Genomic DNA, 13,335 nt, shown 5'->3' on the forward strand with positions numbered 1-13,335 from the left:
GTCCTTCTTCCTACGGTATTTGGGAAAAGCTTAATTTACCAATTAGCCCCATTAGCAGCGCATTACATATGTCACGACCAAATAGCAGCGATTACTTAAATAAAAAAAGTTCCCGCATACCATTGAGTGAACAAATGCTAATGCTGAGAGGTCAGACGGTTTCCACGAAGTGAAACAGGAACTGTGCATTAGCATGGTAGTTGTTGTTAGCTTTACTGTGACAGCAAAACCTCCGCTTTGGCCTCTGAAAGTTGTGAAAAGTGCTTATAAACTCACCACCATGAACAATTAGGATGATTGGAATACAAAAGGTAAAAGAGGAATAACTTTGGACCCATTACGAAGATCGACGAGAGAGGAGCAGAGAGAAACGTTATTAGAATGGTCCTACAAAAACTATAAAGTCAAATTAATGAAAAGTTAAAATATGGTGAAAGCTGAAAGTCTAAAAGCTGAGGTATTCTTCTTCTACTGACTAGACCAGTGTTGGAAATGTATTTGCTCTACAAGAAATTGTATTGCATTAGTTGCTGGGACATGTACAGACGTGTTCCTTGGACATCGAGTTTGTTTATGGTCTGGTTTGGGGATCTGGGATTGAAAAGTGGAAATTGGATCTAGTCTCCACTCGTTCCTTTTCATTCATTTATTTTTATTATTATTTATTTATTTTTTGTTGTTTCTTGATAAAGAATCGTTGCCATTTTTTAAGCGAACTCGAACCTATTTCTTAATTTTTCTGGTGTATTTTATTTGTTCAAGGTTGAGCTCACCCAGGAACATTCTCAAAAATAACTTTTCAGCAGGTACAAAACATCGAAGACACATGTACATTTGCTTCTTTTCAGTCCAATTTAAAAATGAAGCGTAGAACAAGTACCTGCTACAAAAGTAAAAAGGTAAAAAGTATCCACTGTAAAATGTCCTTAGGTGAAGTACAGAAAAATTACTTAAAGGTACACCGTGTAACTTCTCTACTGTTCGTCTTAATGGAGATGCATTGCTTTAATAAGTAATTACAGATGATGTTTTGGCTCTAAATTATCCTGAAAAATAGGTATTCTTGCTGTGAGTGAGGTCGCCTCTTCACCGATCTCATCAGTATTTGTAACGTCAGCAGAACATTTATGGATACAAGTTACACACTGTTTAAGTATCCTTTTACTTTTGTCCTTTGTTACTTTCCACCACTGGTTTTATGTTTGTTTAAAACACAGACTAACATTAACATTTAGAAATAAGAAGGACAATGTGAAAAGAGAGCAGCTGTGTTAGAGATATTTGTGTCATCTGAACATAACCTATACCGATTACACTCCTGAATGGTGGATTAAATGGAGCTGGGGTCAGCAGGTTCAATATATATGATTGAAGTGTGCATTTCCTATAAAAAATATATATACGCAGTTGAGAATGTTGTACACGTACTGAGAGCTTAGACAAATCAACACAGTATAGTAGTATGTATTAGTGCAGTATATATATATATAATGAGGACTCAGAGTAAGGAGAGTAGAATAATCTGGTTTGTTATCATTAGAGGCCATTAGTTAAAGTGATTATTCAGGAACTGGCGTCTCTGTAAGTGGCACACTACACTATAATTGTCTCTGCACTTTGTTTTGTTTAGTTGTTTAAACCTATTACACGTGCATACTGTATTTCAACTGCAGAACTAACAAATGAGACTTCTGAAGTATAAACTATATAAGTAACACTCATTTCCTATAAATAAATAGTGTTTGAAGTTACGAATATAAGAGAAAATTTGTAAAATCTTCTCTTATATTGTTCCTTATGGAGAGGGACAGATCACAAAATAGTGGGATTCTGGGTAATGTAGTTATATCTGTAGAGTATACACTACCGGTCAAAAGTTTTAGAACACCACACTTTTTCCATTTTTTACTGTATACTGTTGATCTAAACTTTTGATTCATGAAAGTGTCCTCCTTTGGCAGATATAACAGCTGAACACACCTCGTTCTTTTTACAATAGAAATCAAATATTCTTCAGAAAGTTCTTCCCAAGTCTGTTGCAGAAGTTCCCATAAATGTGTGGCACTTGTAGGTTGCTTGGCTTTCACTTTTCTGTCCAATTCATCCCAAAACCAGCTCAATGAGGCTTAAGTCTGGAGACTGTGCTGGACACTTCATGTTTTCAAGTTTACCATCTTGTTCTTTTTTCCTGAGGTAGTTTTGGCAGAGCTTGGACTTCTGTTTTGTATCTTTTATCTTATTTTAAACTCTGGCTATTCAGTATTTACCTTTGAACCATTACAAGCTCTTCATTGGACTTGCACGACTTGAATTGCAATAAATAACTGGAAAAATGAGGGTGTTCTCAAACTTTTGACCGTAAGTGTAACTCAATTTCGATACTTAGGAATAGACCTGATTCTCAATACCGATTCCAGTACCTCTACGATAATCAAAAACTCTTTCTTAAAATGTGATTTTCAACATTAAATTGTAGTACTTTCTTTTATATACCATGTGGCCTCAGTCATCGAGGTAGGTTCCACAGTGGTCCATGGGCGTATACTAGTCTATGAAGTCTTATATTTGTTCTGATACAGCTCAAGATCATTCTAAAGCTATTCAGGGAAGGTTCATTTCTGTCCTGTGAATGTGGCTTTTTAGTTTTAATACCTGCTCAAATGAGTATCTAGTTTTAATAATAGTTTACTACTGATTAGAAACCTATAGTATATACAGAGAAATCAAATAAGCACATACTTGCAGAATTTGAATAATATCTTCTCAAAGACGAGCACTGGCCCTGTGCTGCCCAGGATAGTGAGGGGCTGCCCAGCAAACAGGGAGTAGGCGATCCCAGTGAGAGACGCTCCAAACAGTGACTCAATGGCACTCTGTACGCAAGAGGAAAAACACATATGATCTCGATGAGTGGAGGAAATGCATGGAAATAGACCAGCCAGTGAGAAAGTGTGTATTACTATGCGTCCTTCTGTAGCTTCGCCCAATAAGCCCCCGAAGGTGATGACCGGGGACATGCAGGCACAGTACAGGAACAGGAAGGAGGCCACGCACTGCAGACTGAACGCATCTGTGTAGTCCGAGAGATAGTGAGGAACCTTACGCTTGATGTCCAGGATCAGACCCCCAAACCACCTATGAGAAGAAAACAAAGGAAGAATTTAATAATAAAAATAAACATAATATCTTCGGTTTACATAGTGCTTTTCAAGACAGCCAAAGTGCTTCACAATAACACACACACAAGATTATATACAGCAGATAGCAGAGGTGGAACCAAGTCTTTGTTTTGCAAGTCTCAAATAAGTCTCAAGTCTTTGACCTCAAGTCTGAGTCAAGTCCCAAGTCAAATACAGGCAAGTCCAAGTCGAGTTTCGGGTCACTGGCCCATAAGTCCAAGTCAAGTCCAAGTTGTCTGCTTTGAGCTTCAAGTCATTTCAAATCTTTCAACCAAAGTACTAAATATAGCTTACATTTTTGCAATCTTTATGAATTTTAAACTAAATTGTACTTTAAAAAACATAGTATATTTATATATGAGTAGTTATAGAGTATATAAGGGTTTTAGAAATTAATTTAGTTAATTTTTCCGTTTTAAATGTCTTTACAAGATCTTAGTGTGAATCATTACGGTCAGAATAGAAAGAATTCAGATTTAAAAGTGTTTCTCAAGTCACAGGCCTGAAGTCCGAGCAAAGTCCCAAGTCACTGATGTTCGAGTCCCAAGTCTTAGTCCATTTTATCAAGTCAGGTCTCAAGTCCTAAAAATAGTGACTCAAGTCTGACTCGAGTCCAAGTCACGACCTGCAAGTCCCCACCTCTGGTATGTTTGACTTTTTGGGGCTATATGTTGGGTCCATTACATTTAAGGGAGAGTATTTCTTATTTCAAATTTCATAAACTTAACTGTATCTCCAGATATGAGGTAAACAGGTTAGAATCAAATATTGCTTTAACAAATGTAACGTTTCTGACCTGATCTTATTTACAAAAGAATTAGACATGATGCTCAAATTATTTATGTTGTTATTTGGTGTTTTGGTTCCCAAGACAATAATCCAACAGAAAGGAGAAAGGAGAATGACGCACATATGAGTCTCTCAATTGTGTTGTCAGTTCCTACAACTAAATCCAGTGGGTTAAAACCTTAAAAGGACTCATTCTGATCTGAATCATCACCACCTAAGCCCCATTACCTGTGTGTTCTCTAAATGCAGTGTGACCAAGCTTTCGTTGTGATTGTAATACCTTTTTTAAATGAGAAAGTGTGGATGAGAGTGTGGGCTGCACGCTTTTATAATTTCAGATAAGGACAGTGACCTTTAAACCTCTGCGGGCAATTTGGTTTCTTTTAACAGCAAAACAGAAAATCTACAAATGTTGAAACCATAGACTGTATAAAAACATGGACTAAGGGAACGCGATGTCACCCATAGCGTTCAGCTCCAGTCAAAGCTCACGATGTTTACAGTTATAGGAGAGAATTTCGAGCCAAGTCCCATTTTAGGAATGTATTAACAAACAAAACAGCAAAATAAAACCCCAGGATCACGTAGAGCGGGTTACATATTTTAGACCAAAATGACAAGGCTCACAGCAGCAGTTGCAGAGAGAGGAGCGACAATATTCTGATATTAAGTCAAATGGAGCCAGAGCTGGAAGGAGTCGAAAGCCCCCCCCATGAACACCTCCGATTTGGAACGTGGCGGCTACTGGGTTAGATATGTCCATTTATAGTCCATGGTTGCAACTTTTTTAGATGTTACCATATCAGTTTTGTGCTTATGTGTTTCAATAATGCAACACTTTTTTAATACATTATTATTTGTGCAAAGAAGACGACTTAATTCCATTATTTCAAGAGGAAAGTAAGTGCAGTAATAAATACATAGATGAACCATAAAAGAGCAGATAAAAAGCACATTTCACCAGAGAATTCAACCTGTTTCCATGATAATTTTTAAACTATAGGGCTAAAACAAATATAGACGTCACATGAACCCAACTTTATAATACGTATCTAATGAAGAGGGCAGGAGTTTCCACTGAACTGCAGTACTTTGCGTCGGAGGTGTGTCTGGGTTTGTCTAACGTGTTTTTTCTTGATTGCCTGGCGGTGCTGCTCTCCTGGACTTCAGATTAGTGTGAGATGTCTCTGTGATGGAAAAGCCGAGCTGATAATAGAGATCTGGAGGCAGGCGGTTTCCATAGAAACCACTTTCTGACTACCACACAAGTTTACCCAGAAATAGCAGGCCCACACCGGAGTGCAATTTTGGGAAAGGGGCTGATATAAAACCACTAGACCAAGCTGCTGAAATATTATTTGACATTAGATCACTTTATTAAATGCTATAATGATAATGATAAAGAGATTGTTGTAATGATATGTGATTAACACTTATTTTGAATATCATTTGGAATAAATACAGTGTTAAAGGGACAGTTTTTTGCAAATTTTGGATATAGTGCCTCATTTCCTAGTGAGCCAGAGTGTTGGAGAAGTGTGGAGACACTTTTTAAAATATTCCATCCAGTCCTTGTATTTGCAGAGGTCGCTGGTGCTAAGCTAGTGCATGTCAATGGCCATAGTTATCCTGCCACTAAAAACAGTCTTACCCACTCCACAAAACACCCGAGGCAAATCTATTATTACACCAGACTGTCGATGTAAATGTCTGTGTTGATAGAATAATGTTTGAAATAAAACTCACCTTGCATCGCATGAATCGTCGGATGTTGAGGGACTATTTTCTCATATATCAGTCCACCGCTGCCAAGCTTTCTCTATCAGGAAGTACAGTATTCAAAGGTAAGGTTGGTTTTACTTCTAAAATTATTCTATCAACACAGACATTTACATCGACACTCTGGTGTAATAATAGTTTTGCTTCGGGTGTTTTGTGGAGTGGGTAAGACTGTTTTTAGTGGCAGGAAAACTATGGCCATTGACATGCACTAGCCTAACACCAGTGACCTCTGCAAATACAAGGACTGGATGGAATATTTTAAAAAAGTGTCTCCACACGTCTCCAACACTCTGGCTCACTAGGAAATGAGGTCCTATGTCCAAAATTCTGGACTGTCAATTTAAAGGTGCAATATGTAACTTTTCAAGAGGAGTATTTGCCACCTGCTTGTCTCCATGGAGATATTAGGGCTCAACTGAATGCCCCATTTGATGGCATTAAACTTATCATATAGACAAGAAGATGACGCCACCAGGCCAAGTTACAGGTCCGATCTGTAGAGAGGCGACCCTGGACACATAAAAAATTTTTATTTTCCTAGACATTTCTGGGCAGTAAAACACCTATAAGTTTAATGCGACACTATGGAACATTCCAGGACAATTTATAACATATCCTTGCAGCGAAGCAAGAAACCAGAAAGTAACATAATGCCCCTTTAAAGCTATGTCTCCAGCTCCAGGGCATTCACCAGGTCATTCAATTCTCAATATTTCTTTTTTCAGACGAACCAAATATAACCGGAAATTGCAAACTGGGTATGACTGCCTGCTGCCTAGTGGAAAACTTAGCCATAAAAATATAATAATCATAAACAATGAACCACAACATGTCCCCACCTCCCAGTCCTCTGCAGTTCAGGACCCCCGTGGCCGTGGTCTGGCTCTTCCTCTCCCTCTGCTAATCCGTTTGCTAATATATTGCTTTTCTTTCTCTTTTCCTGTGAAACAAAAAGATGTACGATTAGGACATTTTATAAATCACCCTTTCACTGAGTTCAAAAGTGAAGTGTGATTTCCAGACCTGAGAGGGGACGTTTTTGGGGGGCTCAATTCGTATGGAGGGGTCCCATTCTCCTGGAGGCAGCACTGTCACCTGGTCAAGGAACTCGTCGATCCCAGCGATCAGGTCATTCCGGTCTTTAGCTTTATAGGCAACATCACTGAAAACCTGGAGGAAAACATAACACATACATGCTTTTGCTGCTGTCTGATAAAACAAAACAATATTTAATGAATAAAAGTAGGGTTAAGGACAAAAATGTTGTCCTCATTTTGACTAATAATGACAATTTTCAATTCAGTTTTTGTCTAATGGAAAACAAAAAAAATGCTTTCTATATTAACTTCCTGAACACTAAACACTTTTAATCACTGTCATTTAACACAAAAAACAGTCAAATTTGTCTGAAAGGTGCTCCAGACTACATCCTTTAACTACAAGAGAATTGACTGTAGACCTTTCAATTAAAAATATATTTCTGAATTTCACTCTTGATTAAAGGTGATTAAAGGTAATTGTGATATTGTATTGTCAAAAGTCTCACAATAATATCGTGGGCTGTCACAATATATCAAATTACAAGTTCCTTTGCTTAAATGCATGGTTTTATAGTAGCAACAGTTTATAAACATTAGAAACTACATATCCCATGATTCATTTCAGTGCAAACAACATAAAGAGAAATGTTTTTAATTGAATTCTTGAGACTATGACGGAAATAATTCACACCAAAATTCTGTCAAGGTATTTTAAAAGCAAAAAAGTATCTATCTACAATTATATTAGTTTCTCCAAAATATCGCAATAAATATCGTACCATGAGATGCATATCGTGATAATATCATAATGAGAGATTTGGATATTGTTACATTCCTAGTGCACTGTGTAACTTTTCTGGAAGATGTCCTTAGAGATATTAATGCTTTGGTTAAAATTGTCCACAGTATGGTATTAAATAATCTGTCTTGTCAAGTACAACTTGTTCAACTACGACTACTCAAAAATATCTTAAATATCTCGGGCCTCCACAAATCTAACCTGTCATTTGTCTTTGCAAGTCTCCATGGAGATTCATGAGTTTATGGCCATACTGTGGAGCATTCTAGGCACATCTCCATGGAGACAAGCAGGTGATGGACCCTCCAGCTGACAATTTACACAGTGCACCTTTCATATCCAAATAACTGCTGAGCCCTATGATGTTGTACCTCATCTGTCATGAGTGTTCCAATAGACCGCCCAATCTCCCGATACTGAGCTCCTCTCGCTGCTGGACCCAGAAGAATGAAAATAAACCTATGGACAAAAATAAAGAAAACAGCAGGAACACACTTGGTTAAAAAAAAATAAAAATACAAGGACTCACTATAGTTATATTTGCTATGGAATAATAACCTTGTGGCAATAGGGACTTCGGTCATTCCCACCAGGAGAACAGCGGGGCACAGCCGGACAAACGCCACCACAGGTTTGTTCAGAAAGTCCAGCTCTCCCACCAGAACGTTACAGGCCTCTGCTCCAACGGGAATCTTCTTCATGAAGTGGATCTGCACAAGGAGCACATAACACATAAAATTTAGCAAACAACTAAACCAGGCATGTCCAAACTATGGCCCGGGAACCAAATGCGGCCCTCATATCAATTATTCTTGGCCCTCAGGCTTCAGTGTGAATCGGCCCAAATTACCTTAAGTACTTTTTACTACAAGTTATGTGAAAATCTACCTTGAGAAAGCCAATATCTAATAATTACTGTGCTCCTTTGAGATTGTAGACTTGAGTAGAGGCCTGGTGGCTCATTCTAACATGATAAAAATGCACATATTTCAATGATTCACTGTACTGACCACCAGTCGATGGCTCTCGATCAGCTTCTGCTTCGTCTGTGTTTTGACATGTGGCCCTTAGGGAAAAAAGTTTGGACACCCCTGAGTTAAACATTAGACTTATGGATGCTTAAAATAATCAGTATTTTGTCAAGCTAAGGCAGGGGTCTCCAACCTGTAGCTCGGGAAGTACCAGTAGCTCTCCACCCGATTCGAAGTAACTCACCAAAAGATTTCAGATTTATACAACAACTGCTTATCACCAGTGTAAATGTATAATTTTGATACTGTGTGCACTAATAAATGGATAATGGTTTGTCTTTCAAAGGCATTTAACGGCACCATATCTAAGGCTTACTGTGGCTCTTGTATTTACTCATTTTTTTGTGTCATTTTAGTGTCTGTTTTGTAAAAGTAACTCACCGGTGGAAAAAGTTTGGAAAAGTTAGGCCTGGAGAGGAGTGCCTTCAGTGAAGAACTTTTGGCCTTGTAGGAGCTATTTTCTTATTTTGCGGATTCTAAAATTAGTTTATTATTTTTGTTTGTCACTTTACTAATTTAGTTTTGTTAATTTGCATAATATATTTTTGCTATGTTTATAATGTGTTTGCTAATTTGCTTGGTGTAATTTGGTATCATTTACCTTTAGCACCTTTTCTGTGTTTTGGTTTAATTTGCGTCTCCTCGGGGATAAAGGAGGGACACATAGACCAGAGTGCACCTGGGTTGGCCTATGTTTTTTTTTTTTTGATAGGAGAGAGCAAGAGTAAACCTTAAACATGTATCCTTGTTGTTTGCCTAAAAGGTGAATACATCTTGGAAATACAGCTCTGGTCATGGATACTGATTTGTTTTTTGCTTCACTGCGTAAACCACAAAACCATGGTATCCAAAAATGATTAATGAGTTTGCTGAGTTTGCTCCCCCCTTTTGTTGGTTACTTTTCTTTGACAAATAGTCACTACAGGTCTATTAGGCATGGTTTAGGTTGATGAAGAAGGAAAAATTTGTAGTAGTGTAAAATAGGTCATGAATTGCCCAGCAAGTCCAATATTTTTCATACAAAGGGACATCAGTCTGGTCACTGCTCCCTCTGTCGAGCCTCAAGCCAGATTCAGACATCAAATTTATTTATTTCAGTGTGTGTGAAATCGATCATTTACTAACAAAATCACATTTCTCCCATCTCAGATTAACAGAGATTGGATTGTATTGGAGAAGTCTGTATTCTGGATCTCAGGCAAATGAACAGCAACTTTTATGAACAAATGTTGGACAATTCATACAAAGAGCTCCTATCTTTGTGACAACTGCCATTTCCAGACACTACATTTCCCCATTTACACATACTAAAATAAACCTGTACTACATTGCATAAAAGAGCATCACAGAAGTAATAATTTGCTGGAGGTCTTATATTATACATACACAATTCGAGGTATGTTTGAGATGATGAAACAACATTATAACATAGATCAGAAAATAGTATTAATCAAAATAAACCTGTACAGCATAACATAAAAGAGCATTACAGAAATAATAATTGGTAAAGAGAAACACTCCAAAAGATTACATAAAAAGCCCAACTGTCTGACCTGTTTCATAACAAAGTAAACCAGCTCAGAAGCCGAATGCAGCTCAGAGCCACAGGGACAGATCCTCTTACATTTCGGAGCTGCTCGGCCCCTGACGCACATCGTAGAGCCGATTCTCCACATGACGAAGTGTTAATTTTTCAGTGATAATTACGTGACTTGACGAATCTTGACTGAGTGTTGTTTGTTCCTCTGGGGCATGACTTGCAAAAATGCAGCTGCTACTGTGTTGATATCCGTTTTCACAATTAAATTTAAAGGTATTAGGTAACTTTTCCGGTGGGAGGTCCGAAAAGCATCTTGTCTCCATGGAGATGTTATTGCTTTGTCAGGAATGTTCCACAGTATGGTGCCTATCTGAAAATATATATCTACTAGAGACAAGCAGGTGATAACAGAAGACAAAGAAAGAAAAACAAAACAAAAAACTGCAATGAATAAATGCAAGATGGATACCCATAATATCATACTGTGGAACATTGCAGCGAAAGCAGTAACATCTCCATGGAAACATAATGGTTGTCAAACTTTATATAAGCTGCATAGTACGTAAGTTTAGACCCTCCAGCTGAAAACTTATGTATTATACTTTAAAATAAATCAATCTGTTACTGTGACACCAGTGGCTCATTATGTTATCATTCACACATTTAATTGCATTATGATTCGTGTAGCATTCGTTCTTTTGAATTTCAATTAAGAACGAAAAACAGTAAGATGAGAAAACAGTTTATTTCATTCTTCTGTTTTAGCGTCAAAGAAAAAATGACCTCTATTTCCAATATTTAATTTAAAGTTTACTTCAAATAACACTAATCAAAAAACAGTCACCGTGTTTATTTTAATTTTGATAATTTATTTTCTCAGGTTTATATGCCTCGGAAGTTATGCTGGTCAGCGCAAATTCATTTCAGAGTTTATGGCTGTTCCTGTTTCTCGTCATGGAGTTCAACAATTACTTTCTAAGATGCGAAAGTAAACGCGTCTCTATAAAAGAAGAGGACGTGCTTGTCTACAAAATGGCAATGAAGTCCTTCTAACAGCAGAACTTCCGGAGAATAAAATATAATATAATATATATAATAATAATATAATAATTTAAATTAAATATTGGAAATAGAGGTCGAAATCGTTTTTTTTTTTTGTTTGACCCTAAAACAGAAAAATGAAAGAACAAACTGTTTTCTCATTTTAATGTTTTTCGTTCTTACTTGAAATTCAAAAGAACAAATGGTACACAGACCCAATATTTTTCTAAAATGACTGACTTTGGCATAAAAAAAAATTGTTGCCCAATGAGAGCTGACAAAATCCTGTATTTATCAAAATAAAATTGAAGAACGAAGTAAATACAGAGCAGTGGGCGTGTAACAGTGCCGCTGAAATAAGTAGTAAGTAATTTTCAAATACAACATCAGTCAGTAAATGGTGAGAGGAAAGAACTATAACATGGTTAAAGCTGATATAGCATAATAGATCTGCTTTAAAATATTTTCTTTTGTGACCACATTTGTTGGACAAATGTTAAAATCTGTGAAAATGTGTTTAATCACATTTTCAAAAACAAACAAATGCTTTTAGCCAATTGTGGTTTCCAAACAGACGATTATTGTTTAACTGTGATTACTTTGACTTCCACTTTAGTCAAACTACACGGTGCGATTTGTGGATAGGTGTTCTCCTCTTACAACATCACACTGCAAAAACAGCACTGTGTGGGTGGGTCGTGTAGCGGTTCACCATGTTCAAGCTAAATATAAACTCTGAATGAATATGTCAAATTACATTAACAGATAAATTCAGTCTATAGATTATAAAGGCCTAAATGGTAATGCTTTTGTTCTATGTGATAATCATCCGTGATAAATGACTTGTATATTTAACGCTGTGTTAATCCTAATCCCTCCTAGATTTTAGTAAGTTATAAAATACTGATGTCCTATTTAGTGTTGACACAAAACAGTTCAAACTCGATTTCAATACTAAGGAATAGACTTTATACCAATTCTGATACTATGATGATAATAAAAAACACTTTTTATTTAGACAACATAATTTCATTTTCAGCATTAAACTATAGTATTTTTTTATGTTACCGTCTGGTCTTATATCTGCATAATTCCTCTGTGGTCCAGGTACATTCCATGGGCGTATACTGTATTTTTTTGGACTATAAGTCACACTTTTTTTATGGTTTGTGTGGTCCTGCAACTTATATCTTAAAATTTTCACACTGACAGCCGTGAGAGGCTCTAAGCTTGTGTGTCAGTATCTGCTGCTCCTATTACTCCTGTACCACTGTCACTTGGCTCTACTGCGCATGTCTCCTGCAGAAAGAGCCTCTGTCCTGTCTGTATCATGTCAGTGGATCGCAACATTACTTCTGTACCACTGAAAATTTAAACTTTAAACAAACTTATAAAGACAACCGAAACTATCCTGTCGGGATTCAGAAAGACCGGAATAATTACCTCCGCCAAGGAGGTTATGTTTTTGCCGGCGTTTGTCTGTTTGTTTGTCTGTCTGTTTGTTTGTTTGTTTGTCTGTTAGCAACATAACTCAAAAAGTTATGGACCGATTTTGATGAAATTTTCAGGATTTGTTGGAAAAGTGAAAAGGAAGAACTGATTTCATTTTGGGGGTGATCTGGAAGAAATCCTGGATTCTGGATCACTTTGAAATTTTAGTTAACATTGTGGTAAATGGGGCCAAAAATTTTGTTTCTCAATATCTCTGTTAATTATTGACCAAACCCCATGAAATTTGACTCAGGGATGGACAATGGGATCCTCTTTCATATTCCAAAGGCTGATTCGGATCTGATCCAGAAGTCTGATTTTATCGCAATTTATATAAAAAATGGGGGTAGTCCTTGGCGGAGGTCTGCGCTCTCTGAGTGCTTTTCTAGTTCTAACTGGAACTGATACTGAGTCTGACGACAGCTACACAAAACAGGAAGCGGCGCTCTGTTTACCTTTGAGTTGCTCAGAAGTGACACAGAGAATGAAGAATTCTATGGATTTAGTGATTTTTCTTCTTTATTACGCATTTTTTGCTGGTGCGACTTATTCACTGGGGCGACTTATAGTCCGATACGGTACTAGTCTATGTGCTCTTATACTTGTTCTGACACAGCTCAGTCTAAATCTATTCATGAGAGGT

At 37.1% G+C, this 13,335-nt stretch overlaps 1 protein-coding gene across 1 annotated transcript in view; it reads right to left on the minus strand.

Annotated features, from left to right (window-relative positions):
- slc4a10b (solute carrier family 4 member 10b) overlaps positions 1 to 13,335 on the minus strand; it is a 63,053-nt gene that overhangs the window by 14,600 nt on the left and 35,118 nt on the right. Inside the window, exons 16-21 of the mRNA XM_055151217.1 lie at positions 8,148 to 8,299; positions 7,961 to 8,048; positions 6,774 to 6,920; positions 6,590 to 6,690; positions 2,961 to 3,135; positions 2,740 to 2,873 (exon numbers count right to left, since the gene is read on the minus strand). Coding sequence (XP_055007192.1) covers positions 2,740 to 2,873; positions 2,961 to 3,135; positions 6,590 to 6,690; positions 6,774 to 6,920; positions 7,961 to 8,048; positions 8,148 to 8,299 — 797 coding nt within the window. The remainder of the gene's footprint in view (positions 1 to 2,739; positions 2,874 to 2,960; positions 3,136 to 6,589; positions 6,691 to 6,773; positions 6,921 to 7,960; positions 8,049 to 8,147; positions 8,300 to 13,335) is intronic.

This window comes from Boleophthalmus pectinirostris, unplaced genomic scaffold (assembly GCF_026225935.1).
Source record: "Boleophthalmus pectinirostris isolate CB_2022bp ecotype Guang Dong unplaced genomic scaffold, ASM2622593v1 HiC_scaffold_1, whole genome shotgun sequence".
NCBI lineage: Eukaryota > Metazoa > Chordata > Actinopteri > Gobiiformes > Gobiidae > Boleophthalmus > Boleophthalmus pectinirostris.